The sequence below is a fragment of the Jaculus jaculus genome, chromosome 3 (genome assembly GCF_020740685.1).
Source record: "Jaculus jaculus isolate mJacJac1 chromosome 3, mJacJac1.mat.Y.cur, whole genome shotgun sequence".
NCBI classification, from domain to species: domain Eukaryota; kingdom Metazoa; phylum Chordata; class Mammalia; order Rodentia; family Dipodidae; genus Jaculus; species Jaculus jaculus.
In genome coordinates, this window is record NC_059104.1 from 140,956,577 (window position 1) to 140,976,313 (window position 19,737).

The window sequence follows — 19,737 nt, forward strand, 5'->3', positions numbered from 1 at the left end:
AGATAAAGAGAGAGAGAGAGAGAGAGAGAGAGAGAGAGAGAGAAAATGGGCAGGCCAGGACCTTCAGCCTCTGGAAACGAACTCCAGAAGCATGTGCCACCTTGTACATCTGGCTTACATGAGTCTTGGAGAATTGAACCTGGGTCCTTTGGCTTTTCAGGCAAGTGTCTTAACCACTAAGCTATCCCTCTAGCCCTGAAATTTGATTCTAAGTGCAAAGATCTGCATGGTTGAAAGACATGTTTAGTCAAGGACAAGCCTCTTTACCACAGTTCAAACTATAAGCAATACTCTCATAACTAACACAGAGGGAGTAAAGCATCAGCGCACTGAGGCAGACACAACATTACGACACAACATTCCTTCATCTTTAATCATTTTGTTTTATATTGGAATATGTTCGTACCATTACCACTTCTAAATCATCCCCGAATGCCCTACATATAAGTCAAACAGCAAAATAACATTTCCACAACTATTTTTTCATAAAGAAGGCTTGAAATTATATTCTGGCACTGACAATGACTCATTTGGGGGATCCTCTCCTATTTATTTTCATAGTCAAAGTCCTCTAGGGAAATGATTCAATGACTGAAATAGCTGTCATTTACTGATGACAACTGATAGCAATTGAAGTTTGATAGGCAGCAGGTGAAAGGATGGGTACAAGAGCATAGGTTGTAAAACAGTTTCTAGTCTTTACATACATGGTGTCACTGTAAACAAGGCTTTGAAAAGAAAAACACAAAGCAAAACCTTCATATGCATTACCCTTAGCTACTGGAGATCAAAAACCTGTCACAATGGAAGGAGCTTTAGGGAAACCCTTCTTAAAGGCATACATTACTTCTTGGGACTTATAACATTTCCTGAGACAGGTACAAGTGTGAATTCAAAACGACCTAAGAAGTAAAAATAATTTGTCTCTGAAAAAACATTACCTGAGAAGCCTAGATATGTTTCAGGGATGACAAAACCTGGAATGTCAAAAGCTCATATAAGATTTTGAACAATCTGGGAAAGGCACATATGAGAACAAAATATAGTGACATATATTATGAAAATGCCATCTATTACTTTTCATGCTAACATTAAAAATTTGAATAAATAGGCCTGGGAAGATGGATAAACAGTTAAAGGTATTTGCTTGCAAAGCCTGCTGGTACAGATTTAACTTGTCACTACCCATATACAACCAGATGCCCAAAGTGACTCATGTGTCTGGAATTTGTTTTCAGTAGCAAGAGGCCCTGGTTTATGTGTACTCTCTCTCTCTTTCTCTCTCTGTCTTAAATAATTTTAAATAAATAACTAAAAGACACTCAAAAGGTACTTATTACATAGTGATATTTTCAAAACACAAAAGCAAGATAATTTCTAAATTAATGAAACCATAAACACTTGCAATATATTAGTGGACATTTGAACATTAGTAGTATTCATTTTAGAGGCTGAGAAGATAGTTCAATAAATAGGTAAAGTGGTTGCCTCACAATGTGAGGTCAAGAGTTTGAACCAATAGCCACATAAAATGCCAGGCATGGTGTCAGGCACCTATAATCCCATCATGGGAAAGCTCCATGCAAGTGAGATACCCTGTATCAAAAAAATAAACAAACAAACAAACAAAAAACCTAGATAGCATTCCTACAGATGACCCCTCATTCCTCATATTGTCCTATGGACTCCATAAGTGTGTATACACACATATATGCACTCATGTACATTGCATGCATATAAATATAAACACTCTAATATGTATTTTAATATTCCCTATAGGTCTTATTTTAGAAACTTAAAATAAATCTTAAATCTGCTTGCCAATTGCATCTTAAATCCCCATAGGATGTGATCATTTTTACATAAACTAATTGTATGTTAGTCATTTTTGTGGGTTCAATATTTGAGATAGTATGCAAACATTTTAAAAGAAGTTATATTTTCATAACTGCTGTCATCATATGTTCTAAAAGTTGAAAATTATTTCCCAAATTTAAGCTCTTCAAACTCAGCCTTGTGAATTTTCAAGTTATATAAATGAAGTATAATTATTTCTGTGTAAGCAGAACAAAAGGGTAAGCCGCATCCTAAAACTAGAATATGAAAAGCGAAAAAGCAAGCATTCATTGCTGGTCAACAGAACTGTGCTGTGCATCACTGTTTGTATTCACCAGTTTAATGGGGAAATAGCATCTGTCTGTCATGCAGGCAGCTAACTTGTGAGGCAGCAGGAGGGGTGAATTCTGCAATGTGTGGAAATAGATTGATCAGACCTCAGAATGTCTGCCTTACTCCACATTTTGCAGAACCCAGTTCAGAACAAAGCATGTCTGCTCTGACTTCTATCTGAAAGCTCAAGTTCACCATACATCAACAGAAACTTCATAAAGGACAATGTCAAGGTCCCAGGACCTAGATTCTAGTCAGGAAAACAGGGAGGCCAGCAGCCAGATGTGCTTTGACACTCAGCTCAAGGAACCTTGTGATGGGGTGGTGAGTACAGGGATAGCAGCCATCAGAAAGACAACAGCTAAACCTGACCAAATGCCTAATTTATAATCCATTGCTATATTTGGATCCCACAGAAATTTGTATATGATTGAACCCCAGTAAAATCATGTGAAAATGTAATTTGTGGAAAAAAATGAGCACAATGAGAAAACAATTGCTTAAGCCAGTACCTTTTTTGTTTACGTGCATTACTCTATTTAAAGTAACATGATCACTGTATACTTATTTCTACTCATCAAGCATTTGTTTTGCCTTCAGATTACTCCAAAGCAGAAAAAAATAACAATAACTAAAATGAATGACCATGCAAATATGCAAATGTTCTGTACCTGAGAAATCTGCTGCTAAGAGGTCAGCTGCCTTTAAAACCTTCACTTGTAAAATGCCAACATCCTTCATGTCTTTCAGGGAGTTTTGGAAGCACTGATGAGACAAAAGGCATCCACAATGAGAGTTTTTCTAATATGCTGCAAAGGCCATGAAGTTTCACAGAACGTATACTCTAGCTTTGTCTTTCTCAAAAAGTCCTTAGAAAAATAGAAAAGCTACAGTATGTCAGTCAATAGAACCATCGGGCATGTACAGGCACCAGATTAAAAGTAAACGACTGAGAATTAATTAACTACAACCGCCAAATAAACAAATTAGAAGCACATGCAATCTGCTTTTTAACATCGCCCCCTGGTGTTAGTACAGGTACCCTACTGGGAAAATGTGAGGCTGGAATTACATTTATTCCCTACTCACTCTTTTCTCTTAAGAAAACTTTTTTAATCACCCTAAAAGCAATATAAATCTGATCTAGTTAGTGTAAAAGTATGGATATACAGGACTAAACCTGAGTCATCTCACAGATACATATTACTGTCAGAATGGAATGGAAACAAAGCAAATTATAGGTCTATATTTTAGCCAGTTCATTATTTTTATTTTTTATTTTATTTTATATTTTATTTCTCCTTCATATTTTCAACCTATACCAACCAAATGACTAGTTCTCAAAAAAAATACAGCAGTTTTGATATGAAATATATGTGGAATTTAGAGGTAGAAATGCCTTTAAATATCTCTTCTGCCAAATTAAGAATCCTATCAACCTGAATGAGCACACCAGAGAGGCTGGGGCAGGTGGAACACAATTCAAGATCAGCCTGGGCTATATGTTTAGTCGACGATCAGAGTGTACATTGAAGTGAATTTTTAAAAGTCAATGCAGAGTATTGATTCTCGCAGCCTAACATAGGAATCGAGAGCCCTTAACCCTGCTCGTGACAGAATTCCTTCCCTCTGACCAGCTGGCCACGTTGCTCACTGAAGAAAGACTCACGATTCCTACATACCTTACTGCCTTTTCTACTCTTGTTCTTCTTGGATCCCAAGGCATCATTGAAAGATTTATTATGATACTACTAACATTATTTTACAAGTATCAGGCTTTTATAAAACCCTATTTATTTTTACAAATCTCATGCTTAGGGACTTTTTATAAATTTTGCAGTTTGTCCAAGGGAATGCCTGGATTTCCACCTTCAAATTTTCATCTGATAAACTAAAGTCATCAGCAAGAACACCTGTAGAGAATTCTGTCCAAATTTCTCCCAGGTATAGCAAACTGGCACTGAGGATGTGGGCAAATAATGAGATGTGTGGTTAGGATGTTTACTCTTCAATGGAGAATGACTCAATGAGTCAATATGCCAGCACAGTGACGGTTTCTGTGGGCACAACACTTTATGCTGACATGGATTCTGTCATTGAATAAGGATGCATCTTCACTCATTTTCATGCCACGTCCTTATAATGTGTCCCCAGCGGAAGGAAATAACGACTGATTTATCAAGGAGATGACATAAAAACAGAATGCAAATAAAAATACCTAGAAATCCCTAGTAAAATGAATAAACATGTGAATAGGACATAGATGACACAATCATTTGACTTAAAAATGTTGAGTAGGGGCTGGAGTGATGGTTCAGCAGTTAAGATGCTTGCCTGGGAAACCTAAGGACCTAGGTTTAATCCCCCAATACCCATGTAAGCCCCAGATGCACAAGGTGGTGCATGTACATGGAGTTCATTTGCAGTGGCGGAGAGCCTTGGTGGCATATTCTCTCTCTCTCTAATAAAATAAAATATTTTTAAAAATACTGAGTAAACTCATTGACACTTGGTACTTAAGGAAAAATTATACACAGACGTCACCACCCAGTTGGTACAGTACCAAGTCCTTCATGTCTGTCTCCTGCTTGGTCAGGCATGAAGATTTTCCTAACAAATTCTCGTGTCTATAGCATCATATGAATTCGTGGTTGGTTGGAAAAAGTTACTTTAGTGAACATCTCTTACAATTCCTATTTACAATTGCAAGGCATGCCAAATAAGAGTCTCTGCTTCTATGAGTATTTCAATATTCTCTAAAGATTTCCTAAAAGCTAAAGACTTTCAAAACCATGTTGGCTTTTAAAATATCCAGGCAAACTGCAATTCTCCTTTTACTTTCTCACCAGCACATTAACCCCTAGGCCTGATGTCTTGTTTTATGAGACACACAATTAAACTCGGGACAAAGATCTCTTTTGATGTAGTTTTCAATTCAGAGACTTGGCTTCAACTGGAAAAAAAAAAAAAAAAAGTGGAGTGGGTGGGAGCTGGAGAAGTGGGCAATGTAAGAAGGCACCGCACTCACATATCGCTGGGAAATCTGTTTTCTTTCATTGGGGTCCTCGAAGGGGCAGACACACAGATCGGAGATGGAGACGCCTGCACAGGGCGTCAGTGTGATCAACATAAGGAGAGCCCCCAGGCAGTTCTCCAAAGGCAGCTCTAAGCAGTTGGCTTGCTTCAGTGGGAGGGCAGAGATATCTACTTTACACCTAGAAAAATTTTAGGAGACAAAAAGAAAAGAAGAAGAAGAAAGGGGAAAAAAAAAAAAGACTGATTAATTCAAAGCTACTGTGGAAGCTCCTAAGATTAGTCTTGTCTATCTTTCCTCATCCTCCAAACCTCCCTGATCTAGGAATAGGTTACTGACCAATGCTTTCCAGGACTTCTTTGACTCAGGAATCTTACACCCAGCCTAACTTGCTTGAAAATTGAGGAAAGGAAAAGGTTGTAAAAAAAAAAAAAAAAAAAAAAAATCAAAGAGAAAGCAGCATTAGAGGATGACAAAGAAAAAGACTAAAGTCCAATCTTTGCTAAATAAGGTCCACCAAAGAACATTAAAAATAAGAATTAAGGAGAAGAATGTGAAATATTTTAAGTGTCATGAACAATGTTCTCTATGACTTCCCTGCCCTGTGGCTTTTACAAATTAAGATATTGAATTATGGTTCACTCACAGAAGAAGCAAATTCAACATAAAAGCACAAGGGAGATGCATGTTCTTCCCAACTGATTAATACCAACCAGCAAATTTTTATTTAAAGCAACGTGTGGAGGTGTTTTTCCAATAGGCAGGGTTCCACAGGATTTTCCCCGATGGTTTTTTTCAGATACATGTAGCATGAAGTATTGTGGATTGATCCTAGTTTGGCAACACTGCCAGGAAGGCTGTACCCATCTGCTAGAAACTGCCTGTTTTCCACCTCTTAAGAGCCAGTGTTCTGGAGCTGTTGAAAACCTCAAACACATTTAAAACCAGAAGCAAACCTTCAAAAGTGGGCTGCTGAGGTGCCCAGACAGTGATTTGCCTTAAATTGAAAGGTATGCCTTGGCCTGGATCATATCTTCAAAGTTCATGTAAGCAGGAGGGTGGGAGCCAAGCAATAGTTGCTCTGAGATATTTTTGTTTAATAGAAGTCTCATATACTCTTCACAATTACAGAGCATGATGAATATTCCAGACTTTAGAGAATAAGAACTGTCTCTCAGTGAGTCCAAATACATTTTTTACCCTAAATTCTCAACGTATGACTAGGCAGATAACATAGAATAGGTAATCTGATATTAAGTAAGGCTATGGCAATTTTGAGCCATATAGATACATAGACAAACTCTTCAAGTGTAATCAATTTGAAAGATTGCAAGCCTCTTTCCAATTAAAGTGGGAGAAACCAATTAACTTAAAAGTCTATTCAGCTTTTATTACAAGACCAAAAAATACTTCACATATTGACACAACTATAAAATTAAATACGCATGAGTATTTACTGTCTATTTACCCAGAGGGATCCCACTGGTGGGTCTAGCATATTATAAATATATCAAGTATTACTATTAGAGGAAAATACTTACATGCATATATGCATACATACATATCTATATATTGTAGTTTATACTTTAAGTCAAAACAATATATGTGTGTGTATGTATATATATATATACATATATATATATATATGTATATATATATGTATATATATATATATATTTTTTTGGTTTTCGTGGTAGGGTCTCACTTTAGCCCAGGCTGACCTGCAATTCACTATGGAGTTTCAGGATGGCCTTGAACTCAAAGCAATCCTACCTCTACCTCTGCCTCCCGAGTGCTGGGAAAGGCATGTGCCAACACGCCCAGCTCAAAACAATATTTTTAAAACAAAGAATCTTAACTAATTAAAATGACTGCTCTGATGAAAAGATATTAGTATTTTATTTCATAGGCAATTATTTAAGGGGTGAATTACATTTACTTTTCTTTAGGACATAATTAACTCACATATTTTTTTAAAATATTTTTAAAAATTATTTTATATTTATTTATTTATTTATTTGGGAGAGAGAGAGAAATAGGAAGAGAGAGAGACAGAGACAGAGACAGAGACAGAGAGAAAGAATGGGCATGCCAAGGCTTCCAGCCACTGCAAATGAACTCCAGTTGCATGAGCTCCTTGTGTATCTGGCTTAAGTGGGTCCTGGGGAATTGAACCTGGGTTCTTTGGCTTTGCAGGCAAGTATCTTAACTGCTAAGCCACCTCTCTAGCCCAGCTCATGTATTCTTAATCAACATTGCCATAGTATATGCACTTATGGGCAATCTATTATTTTACACTGTTACATACATGTTCATTTACCAAAGCTCTGTCCTAGGGAATAATAAATGATCCACATTTTCAAGAATTCTCTCTACTGGTCCCTTCAATTAGTGCAGATTATCACAAAACTATTTATATTTCCCATTCTTTATAATGCCATTGAAAATGGCAATTTATTTTTGTTCTTGGAATGTTTGCTCTTAATGCTAGTGGTTTTGTGTGTTTGCATAACCAAAGGTTATTTGGAGACAAGAGTTCTGAAGGTTAATAATGACTAACCTCTCTGTAGCAAAAAATTATGTCCTAAGCTAGTAATAATACAATTTTTCTTAGCTAATATTAGACAGTCCTAAATCACCCTAAGGAATAATGTAGAACACTGTTCTAAGCTATATTAGCATATTTAGAAGAACTTTAAACTGTCCTAGTGAATGCTAAAATGTACAACTTGCTGGCATAAACCAGCTTGCTATTAAAAAAAAGTCAGTGAACCACATACCCAATACAATGCAAAGGCAAATATTAGATTTCCTCTGAGAAATTATACTCAATTTTTTAGTCACTTCCATCCATTGTGAATGTTATGAGCATACCTGCTCTTTAAAGTTTATTTAGTAGGAACAGCACCTGTGTGTAAAATAGCCATGCTAGGATTCGATATCTGGGCCCTATAAGCAGCAGGCTGGGGTTTCTGGTACCAACTTAGTGGATTCTCTGTTTTTCCACTAACTACTAAGGAAATACAGCTAAACAACCACTCTCTCAGTGTCATTTTAGAACAAATTAAAAATAACCATTAGTAAGTATAATGTCAAACAAAACAAATATTTACAAATGAATTTTCACCTAGTCTATAAGGCCCCTATACCAATCAGGCATATTGATGTCTTAAGAAACAATCTGGAGTAACTCTCCCTATGGTTTTACCATCAGTACCTAAGAAGAGATGGATTTCCATAAACTGTTTCCATCTCTTCTGTACACACGACTTTACCATTTACTCTCACAGTAGAAGAAGGAAGTACAAGAAAAAGAAGAAATGTATTTCAGACATTCCCTTTTCCAACAGGCCTCCCATCTTACCTTATTTCAACTTCAGTCCAATTTCCCCTTATTTTAAAAGAAGAATCAAAAGTTCTGGGCATTAACCAGAGGTGGAGATGATAGAATGGACAAAATCCAAATGATGGAAAGGCATGGATTATCAATAAAAGGAACAGAAGAAAAGTTTTCTTTACAACTTCAGATGTTTTACCACAATCCTTACCCAAACTTCCAAAAGAGAGATAATATTAAGTGAATAAAATGGCTTCTTTTTAGGTTCAAAGACAAATAGGGCAAAATATAAAATCTTTAAGAGGTAAAATTTTTCTTTATTCACTAAAATATGTATTCACCAGACATCTTTAATACTAAATATCTTTAAAAGGTAATCCAGGCTCCTTCTTTTCTCTTTTCCATTAGAGTACCATATTCATCTAGCAGAATCTACAAAATAAATTGTTTAGACTACTGTTCCTTTCTTATTGTTACTGAAGTCCTACAAAAATATTTTCTGTTTTCTAAGACTTTTTGTTATCTATTTAGCTACCTGTTATGTGTAGAATTCAGGATTAACCTCTACTTGTCATATGCCAGACTCAGGACCAACTTGGACCTGTCATGGGTTTGATAAGGAATTATCAGGTTTTTTTTTTTTTAAAAAAAAAAAACAAGGACATTGTTCTCTGATAGACCAGAATATTAAACATTTTGGTTTTTGGTCTTTATGATATCTGATGAAACTACTCTTATTCGAGTCTCCTTAAAGCATGAAAACAGAAATAGACAAGTGTAAATAAATTAGTAAGACTATGTTTTAATTAAAATTCAATAATAACAAAAAAAACAGGCAGCGATTTGATATTGCCTCATGGATTCTAGACTGTCAACCTTGATCTATAAGAATGCTAATAACTTAGATTTGGAGTATTATATCAATATAACTATTTTTTAATTACAGGGTTGGTTGATGAGAACATAAGCAGATCAATAAAAATATCAGAGACATTATCCTAAGGATAATTGTTTACAATAATTCAACTCACTATTGCCTAACAAATTCTGCCAAAATACTCTATGATCTGTTTGCTAATAAAGCCTGATGAAGTAATAACTCATAAAATTTTTCTACTGTCAGCTACAAACAATATGGAAACTCAACTTCACAGAGCTTCATTATAAGAAATGTGATTAATGAGCATTAAGGAAGTAGGGCTGTTCCCATGGCACTGTGTATGACTTCACATGCAAGGCAGTGACAATCTCAAATAATCATTCAGAAACTTCAGCACACTTGCTCTCGGTTATGCAGAAAACCTTCATCCAAGGCTTAGAGCTTAGAAAATGCAACTGATGGAAACTGATATAGTACAGATATTTGCCTTGTGTACATAAAGCCAAACCGGTCATTGACATGTTGGTACCTGGAGAAAAGATACCATTGTTCATTTACATGGGATAAATCCCAGGGTTATGTAGCCTATTCCTCTCTCAATCCTTATCTGAGAACATCATCATCCTTTCATACTGTCAAGTGTTTTTTGGGAGGTGGGTGGGAGGTGAATGTCTCTGGTGTCGAAACCTGTCCCTGTTTGTTCAGTCTTCCCAAGCTCTTCTGCTAAGTTCCTTGTTCTGCTCTCTAGTACCCACTCAGTTTTTACACTGCTGTGCCTCCAGAAAGCTGACTCTTTCACCTGTCAGCTCAAACTGGTTGACCTGGTGGTCCACTGCCTGCTGCTTGGCACAACATGAACCCTAGTGCTCCTAAACTCCACTCCTCTGCAGCCTTCCTAGCACACAGTGATATCTATATTTGTTGAATAAAATGAATGTACAAACCCAGGATTCCAATGAAGTAAGGAAAATCACACACACACAAATTCAAATTATAAAGCCTACTATTTTTGTTAATTAAATATTTTTCCAATCATCTTTTCTTCCTTCATATGGAAAATGACTAAAGTTTTTTTAAAGAGGTTACTACTAACCTGAAGAAAACAGGAACTAAATTACCTTTGTTTTTTCTACAACAAAAATACATTAAAGCTTTCCTCTCTCTTATCCACAGACAGTTAATGTGCTGATTTAGCATTGTTTCTGACCTATTGTTCTAGTCTTTCTCCATTAATCCCACATTTTAATGTTTTACTTCAACACATAATTTTACCATATCAGTCAGCCAACCCTGTTCAAGTTTTACTTGCCATGATAGCTTTTAACCTCGTATTCATTAACATAATTCTATGTTTTATATTACAGACTGGTCAGCTTTTAACTTAAATGCAAGGGGCACAAAAGAGGACTATAGTTTTAAAAGCTGTAAATCTCGGAGGTTCAGGAAGTGAGCGAACAGGAAGAAGATGGTGAATGTGTCAAGCCTGGCTGTAAAAGCAGATCAACGGCATGGGGTGCAATTTGTCCAGAGAAGTACTCTAGCCCAGATTTTTCACTGCCTCAAAGCCACTAAGAAACTGGTAGAATGTGAGCCACTTTATAAGACACCATCTGGGATTGATGAATGATGGTGAGGCAGGTCAAAATGGGCTTATGGATTCTCATTTTCAACCTTTCCAAACTGAATTAAGTCTAGAATATTCTAATAAAGTGAATTTCTAAAATCACCTAGAAATGAAAAATATCTATTAAGAAAAATCATGATTTCTTTGCAACAAGTCAAAGTGGAATAATCTATATTCATCTATATTTTATATATTCATTTTTTGATTAAAAAGTTAGAGCAGGTGAAGCTTAGCTCTATGTCTTACCTGCCATAAAAGCACACTACCTCTCTCCAGTTCTGAAGGGGTTTTGTTTTGAAGTTTTTTTTAAATTTCGTTAACTTAGTTGTTAATTAGTTATTTGAGAGACAGAGAAAAAGGCAGGAGAGGGTGAGAAAGAGAGAGAGAGAGAATAGGTACACCAAGGCATCCAGCCACTGCAAAAGAACACCAGATGCATGTGCCACTTTATGCATCTGGCTTACGTGGGTCCTGGGAAATCAAACCAAGTCCTTTGGCTTTGCAGGCAAATACCTTAACCACTAAGCCATTTCTCCAGGCCTGAAGATTTCATGTTACGGCTGCCCTGCTTATGAGCAAATGTTGCAGTGTGGTGCATATCACATATGGTCAACACCAAATTTACATCATGAAGGCCTTCCAGCACTGCTCAGACTGATCACTGCTGCTCACCCTTAGTCATCCCTGCTCAGGCTAATCTCTTCTGCTCATCCTTGTGACCAGATGATCCATTCATCAGGCTGTAGAAGATGCCCACTGCTTACTTATACAAACATTTTTAAAAGATATATAATATTCTGAATAGCATACTGAATTTTACTAATTATATTTTACTTACTTACCTTTGCATCATTTAAATTTTTTTTTTTTAATTTACTTGAGAGCGACAGACACAGAGAGAAAGACAGATAGAGGGAGAGAGAGAGAATGGGCTCACCAGGGCTTCCAGCCTCTGCAAACAAACTCCAGATGCGTGTGCCCCCTTGTGCATCTGGCTAACGTGGGACCTGGGGAACCGAGCCTCGAACTGGGGTCCTTAGGCTTCACAGGCAAGCACTTAACTACTAAGCCATCTCTCCAGCCCACCTTTGCATCATTTTTATTGTGAATATTGTAGAAATCTTTAGCTATTATCCAGAAAAAAATTCTTGAATTAATTCCAGTAATGCTCACTATTGGCAATGTCACTGGGCATTGCTAATGTAACTCATGATGACCCTGAATGTTGGCCAGTAAGATCATATACCAACACCCATCCCCTGCCATACAGACCTATGGTGCTTCTTCCTGGAGATCAAATTACCTGCAATGGGAAGTTTCACCAATAAGGTTTTAATCAGATAAGGTTAAAACTATTACCATGATGGTATTGCCTGAAATGAAAGATGACCCATGCTTTAAGAGAGAGTCACCATTCCCTCACATTTAGATTCTTCTGCAGTAACACTCAGACAATATTTTCTCAATAGTTGAAACATACATAGTTAATCCTTAACAATGAACACTACAAAGAAAAGGAAAATGTATGGCATTACGAAGTTGAAAGCTCTGGAAGGTAGCTGACAATAAGCAGCTAGAGAACCTGCTAGTGATAAAAGCATATGCCAGTAGAAAATTTTGTTCGTTTGTTTGTTTCTCAAGGTAGGGTTTCACTCTAGTCCATTAGTCAATTCACTATGTAGTCTCAGGGTGGCCTCGAACTCATGGTACTCCTCCTACCTCTGCCTCCCAAGTGCTGGGATTAGGGGTGTGTGCCACCATGTCTGGCTATTATATGTATTTTTGAGACTAGATCTTGCTATGTAGTAGCCCAGGCTGTCCTCAAACTCATGATTCTCCTGCTATAGCCTCCTGAGTGCTGGATTTACAAGTGCTGGAGTTACAAGAGCTACAACTCCTAATAATAATGTCTCATTTATATCTGAAAACCACTATAATATTTGCTCTTGGGTTCCTCTCCATCTGGACACTCACTGCAAGGCAGTACTGCGGAGCCAACTCCCAAGAGATACTTTGTTATCTTTTGTAATACAGGAGAGGAAAAAGGAAAAGGATACCCAAAAAAGAAACAAAAATTCTTTACAATCTATAAAGAGGAAGGACAAGAGGACCAGAAGACAGGTATATGTTTCAGTTGCAAACAGGAAATAGCTAAAATAATAAATGAACACCCAAATGACAAAACATGAGCTATAAAGGACATCCCTGATCATTCTTTGTCTCTGTGCAGCAAACTAACACTCATTTGGAAAAGTGTTTCCCATGGTGTGACGGAAACATGACAATGCAGTGATATGTGACCTGCAAGGCATTATTATTATTATTATTATTGCATTTACTAAAATAACTATGGGGCATTCATCATAAGAGGCCCAGATACCCACTGAGCAGATAACAGTTTGGAACACGGTGTTCTCTGAGTTTTATAATCCATCCTCTCTCCACAGGCATTTCTGAGCCTCCTGCCCTGGTTGCTCTCAGTGCCCTGGTTTGTCAGAGCGGTGACAAAGCAGGAGAGAGTGATACACATCTGAGAAATCTCACTTACCCTGCATGGGCAGGGGAGACAGAAATGAGATCAGAATAGTAACCAGACAAGCTATGGTCATGAAATATTATTAGCCCACAGGAGTCTCTTGCTAGAGCTTGGTAATGTAACATCCAATGCACAAAGCTGACCTGGAAAGGTTTAACAATTCAGTGGCTGCTTCCACCAGACAAGGCAGCAGAGAGATGTTGAAAAGCACTGCCACCAGGGTTAGGGCATGTACAAGGTGAAGGGTACAAGTGCCACCACAGAGCTTCTGGTCAAGCTGGACTGCCGCATGTGATTAGACTTGTATAATGAAACGTTGATATACTGTGTACAAGCTTATACGTGTGTTCACGTCCAATACCTGGGGCAAGTTAATGGCATCAGGTTGATTAAAAAGCCATATTTGCCAAAAGTTCCTTGCAACATGCCAGACAGTACTTGAGTTGAGAATCCAGGAAGAAATAACCTTACTGCTGAAGCCCTCTCACAGAGGCTTCACTGAGGGTGGGACGAGAACACGAAGAAACACTTGCATTCCATGTTCCATGCACTGTACTACAAAAATAAGTACTGTCAGGGGATCACTTAGCTGGCTTAATGCCATTTCTCCCTCCAACCTTTTTGTTGCTAGAAATATATTTCACCTTCTCAGGCCTCTGCCTTCCCTCATTGTAAAATGCAGAGGTAGTAGCAGTTGAGTGGTTCCTAATTTTTAGTATTGAGTAACAAAAGAACTTAGATGGAATCCCAAATGTTGAGATGTGCTTGTCATAGCACAGAAGAGGAAGGGGACCCTGCGATTCTTAAGAGGCAGCCCTAATACATCTTCTTGATGTCAAGGTCCAGGTTTGATTCAGACAATGTAGGAACTGTCCCACATTCCTTATCCACAAATAAAACCAATGCTGCTGTGCAAATCAGGGGTAACATGAATTTCCACCACCATGTCCTTCACGCTTACTACAGGCCAGCCACCGCTCATGTGCTACCTCATGGCATTGTAGTCCTTACTACAACCCTACGAAGAATTATGAATTCATTGAACAATTTGCAGCCCTTGGGAGCCCACCTTATTTGGAATCCAAAAGAAATAATAGCTTTAACTGCAGTTGATTCAATTATAGTTTTACAAAGAACATCATTGACACATGGCAGACAATTTGCCTTTTAGTTTTTCTAATTTGTAGGATAGTTAATCAAACTAAAACTGTATGCTAGAAGTATATATAAACATGTCTCACATGGTCTGAGAAGGCATGTTACTTTTCTTTAGAGAATTCCTGATGCAAACTGTAATGAGCCCTTGGGTCCACATTCAGATTACTCCAACCTTGGACCAAAATGTTTTTAAAAGTAATGTCTATACTGAATATATTGGGATACTTTTTGAGGGAGGCATCTACCAATAGAGTATAACAACTTCTCACATAGCTTTTATAGTGTAATACGGTATTATGAGTAATCTAGAGATATATTTAAGTACATAAGAGAATTACAAAGGTTGTATACAAATATTGCAGTATTTGATAGACAGAATCTGATTACTGTCAATTTTGGTATCAGCAGGGACCCAAGAATCAATATTTGAGGATAGGAAGGACCACTGTGTTTTCTTATGTTTAAAGCACTGCTTAAGTACAGAATGTCATTTGCCAATCAGAAAACATCCCCACCCCTCCCACCCTCAGGACTGGGTATCCAAGCTTACCACTGGTTCCCAGGGATTACTCCTGTCTCCCTACATGGATAAGCCACTCTCTCAGAACCAGTCCCATGAAAAGCCAAGCTCCCACCCAGTAGAAGGAGGCAGACTCACGTGCCCAGACGCTCCTCGTGTTTTTTGCTGTCCTTTCCCCATACTTCAATGTCCAAAATGCCCATCCTGTCAGAGAAGTAGTGAAAGTCAAACTGTTCCTGCCACTGCGGGTTTGCACTCTTACACAGTGTCTAGAAAACATGCAGTTACAATGTTTACTTTCTTAAAACGCCATTCATTGCTACAGCAGCTACACATTCACGTTATTTCTACAAGGCACAAGGACATGGGGACAGATTTTGCCTCTTCTTAAGTTAAATTTAACTGTCTGGAGTAGGTCAGGAACAGGAAAGATATGACAACACTCTAAGATAGCCACCATACTCAGTGATTGGTCCTCCAAGTTAACAAGTATACTGAAAGAAACCTTCAAAGCCATAGGCACACACATCCATCAAATGGATATATAACCAGCAGCTTGAAACTGTTCTTTCTTAAAGAAGAATAACCCTATCTGGTTAGTCATATTAAAGTAAACTTTCTGTTGCTATATGCATCTAGACTTGTCTTAACAATCAGGTGAATTAACATTTTAATGCCTTAATTAATACATATCTAATGCATTAAGGGAAAAATCTATGACTTATACATTGCTGCCTATTCTTAAATCCAAAGCTATTGAATCCCAACACTATGGTAAGGGTAGGACTGGGAAATCCCACTGTGCTATACTTGAAAAGTTAGCAAGCGCAGTTTGGATATGCTACACATTTCTGTATACTGTGAATATAACAAATTGTCTATGAGGTTGATTCACTGTCAGAACTTTTTTTCATTTACAGAGATGAATTTTTTGAATAAAGAGTAAAAATGTTGATGGCTGAGTCTAGGCTCGAAGGACAAGTTCTAACTATTAAATCCTAGCAGCAAATATGCTGACTCTAATTCATGTGTACTTATATAAACTGGTGATCACATCAGATTTTAACATCAGATCATAAAATTCAGAAGTCACAAAGAAGAAAAACACCTATGAGAACCACAGGTTAAACCCAATATTCTCCAAAGTTGAAATTTCCAGATCTTGGACTGATTCTATTCTCCACATCTATAAGAAGGGTTAAGTGTTTCTAAGGATGGATTCATTTCCCACAGATGATTAGCCTGATGCTGGCTAGTTAAGGACATCCTACAGAGAGAAGTGATCATCACAGCTGCTCTGCATGAGGGACAGCAGAAAATGACCTGTTTAAAATAATTATCTGCATATTTCAGCTCTAAAATCATCTTTCAAATTATTCTTGTATCTGATAAACTATTCCTCTGCCCCTTTTTGTCCTTTATACTAGAGTAAAAGATGTCTGATGTTTGATTTTATACTTAACAGTGAGGGCATAAACAACATTTTGTCTCCCCGTATTGTTTTCCAAATTATCTACAACTGCCTCTGTTGGTTCCTGAGTGGTAGAAAACTTAAACTGCAAACACCTTTGGGTCATTGTCAAAAATCTCTAAGTGAATCTTTTCCTATGTGGCTTTTAGCCAGGGATATAACTTTCAAGTACTCTAGCTCTTTCAATTCATAAAAACAGAAAACATTCTCTCATGATACTTATGTAAAACAAATCAGTTTCCATGGTTTGCAAACTATAGTTCTGAAATCAAATCCACATCAAATTACTAAGATTAAAAATTAAATGGGATTTGAATTGGCAGCATAAAACAACTTATTTAAAATATTTTAAATGCTATGATTTTTACTTTTCAAAGTTTACATAGCTTATTTTTTTTGAAAACTTACAGCAAAATAGCAGTACTAGATATCTGGTTTCAGTCTTAGGTCTAATAGGTGAAAGACAGAAAAGGATATACATTTTGAAAATGTTTTATGTATTTTAAGCATTGTAATAAGCTATTGAGCATGTACCACTTTATTTTTGGATATTGAAAATGTGTTATCTTTTCCTCTAAGAAGCACTCTTTGCTTATTTTCAAAATGGAAATGAATCATGCATTAAAAACTATGATTTACAAAGTTCCCTCTACATCTAAGATACACATTAAAATAAATCATACAAAGCAATCAAAGGAATGTTCATTTAGTGGAATACATCTATGCAATTATTACATTTTTTGGAAACTACTTAGTATGAATAGGAGAACTAAAAATAAGCTTCATTCTTATGAAATTTGGAATGGTGAATATAGTCAATGTTTACTACTCTGGGAAATGTTGTCCTCCTTATAGAATTGACAGAACTTACCTTACTTTTGTACCTCTGATCTCCAAGTTTTAACTGGACAAATATCTCTGTCATATTTCCTCCTGAGACATTCTTCCCTTCCAACAAAGTTATACTTATAATCCCATTCCAGAGTTGGTTCTTTCTCAGTGACTCTGAAAGCCGTAGGTTGCGTATCAAAGAGGACTAAAGCAAAAATAAAGATGACATATAAATGTGCTGCTAATTCTTGAGAATAATTCCAATGATCATAGGGATCCCAGATCTCAGTTTTAATCATATGGTCTTCCTCTCCATGGGGAAAGGTTTTGCAAATGTGCAGTCACAGTTTCGTGACTTTCTTCCTGAGCTTTGGGCTTTTAGCAAAATAGTAAAAGATGAGTGTAAGCAATGCTTGAATTTGGCACTGGTCTGTACTCCCACCCAGATGTGGAATACTTGAACTTGCCCTTTAGCTGTTTTCATAGTAGGAAAGGAAGAAAGACTCTCTGGGAAACAGATACAAGGGATGAAATGCCTCTCACATTTAGTGATCATGTTTGTGAATTTACCCTTCACATTTGATTCCATCCTTTCTTCCAAATCAACTTCCTCTCTTCTCCTTATTCTTTGGGCCACTACTGGGAAAAAAAACGGCACTCTATGCCATTTTATGAGTCCAATTTCAGGTTGCAAGCTAGCCAAATGAGCTATGCAGGTCTAGCAGGTAGATGGAATAGGTAGGAAGAATCTACAGAGTGTATCTCAGAGCACGTGGCACCCAGGGGAAGTTCAGTCATTGTTAACTTGTGTCTTTTCCTTACTAAATGATATCATATGCACATACTTTAGACATGATATAGAAAGAAGGCAAGCATGCCCTATTATTAAATGATAGGAATTTTAGATGCACTCTGTAAATTCCCAATTTCTAATTTCTACACCTTCACAAAGATAAAAAGAATAAAGCATATACTAAGTCCCTATGTATTTATTAATTAGATTCACCCTTTTCTCAATCTTCCTTCATTTCTCCCTTCTTTAGTTGTTCTAGCTAAACAATTTTAAAGGAAACTCTCTAATTGCTTCTATGTAACTGGCATTCAATAATTCCACTCAAACTCAAACCTTATTTCCTTAGCATTATTAACATGTGTATGTTCACACTGACCCAGGATCTCATCTGTGTCTTTTCATGGAGTTTGGATCCCCACCTGGTACAATAGTCTGTTTATTTGGCAGATTCCATCTCCATTCAAGAAATGGGCTGGCACAAGCATAGACTTTGTATGTGAAGGAGAAAATAAATGTGCTGAAGAATGTAAATGGTGTGGAGCATCCCAGTAAAGCAATGGATTTCTGACACCATATGTTCATTCTTGTCATCTCTTCACTGTACCTTCATGATCACTTTGACACCAGTTTGTTCAGATATGTTAGTCACAATTTATCTGAACAAAGAATATGTTAGACCATATAAATTATATAGCAGCATACTTCATCCAAGTGACATCAATAAATCCACATTCTCAATATATGAGGAAGCACTGGTGTACCAGGATTTTGCTAATCATTTTATGATATCATAAAACAAAACATTTTGAAAAGAAACATACTGCCACACTTCTATTCATGACACCTTTCTGTTAAATATATGTTCATGCATGAGTGTGTGTGCACACACACACAAGAGACAGAATTTAAAGATACTAAAACAAAGCAAATAATACAAATGGTAAAATAAGTAACTTTAAAAGAAGAAAAACTCTCTTCCCCAAGAAAACGTGAATACTTATTATTTAGCCCATATTAAAAGTTGTTTCACTTACACAATATATTATATAATCAAGGATATTAAATGGTTTAAATTAAGTGATTTTATAGTTGCTAAAAACACCCCACTAGCACAATATATGGATACACATCAAAGCATACACACACACACACACACACACACACACACACACACACACACACACAGAGATGTGTATGCAAATATATATACATAATGTGTTTCCTAACTTCATAAATACATGAACTGAACACTTCCATCTTTAAGAGGAAAATGAGATTTTGATTCATAGATCTGGCTATAATTCCTTTCTTTGCTTTTATTTCTTTTTCTTAAATTTTGACTTGCCAAACAACAAGCAAAATCATGACCTGTCCCACGGCCATG

The 19,737-nt window shown here is 36.8% G+C and overlaps 1 protein-coding gene across 3 annotated transcripts in view; it reads right to left on the minus strand.

Annotated features, from left to right (window-relative positions):
• The window catches only part of Mctp2 (multiple C2 and transmembrane domain containing 2), a 248,963-nt gene that overhangs the window by 106,071 nt on the left and 123,155 nt on the right, over window positions 1–19,737 (minus strand). For 2 of the 3 annotated variants that reach the window (XM_045146215.1, XM_045146216.1), the window contains exons 9-13: window positions 17,601–17,765; window positions 15,397–15,527; window positions 5,198–5,384; window positions 2,841–2,934; window positions 942–977 (exon numbers count right to left, since the gene is read on the minus strand). In XM_045146215.1, coding sequence (XP_045002150.1) covers window positions 942–977; window positions 2,841–2,934; window positions 5,198–5,384; window positions 15,397–15,527; window positions 17,601–17,765 — 613 coding nt within the window. The remainder of the gene's footprint in view (window positions 1–941; window positions 978–2,840; window positions 2,935–5,197; window positions 5,385–15,396; window positions 15,528–17,600; window positions 17,766–19,737) is intronic. The other variant, XM_004658162.2, reaches the window with a different exon arrangement.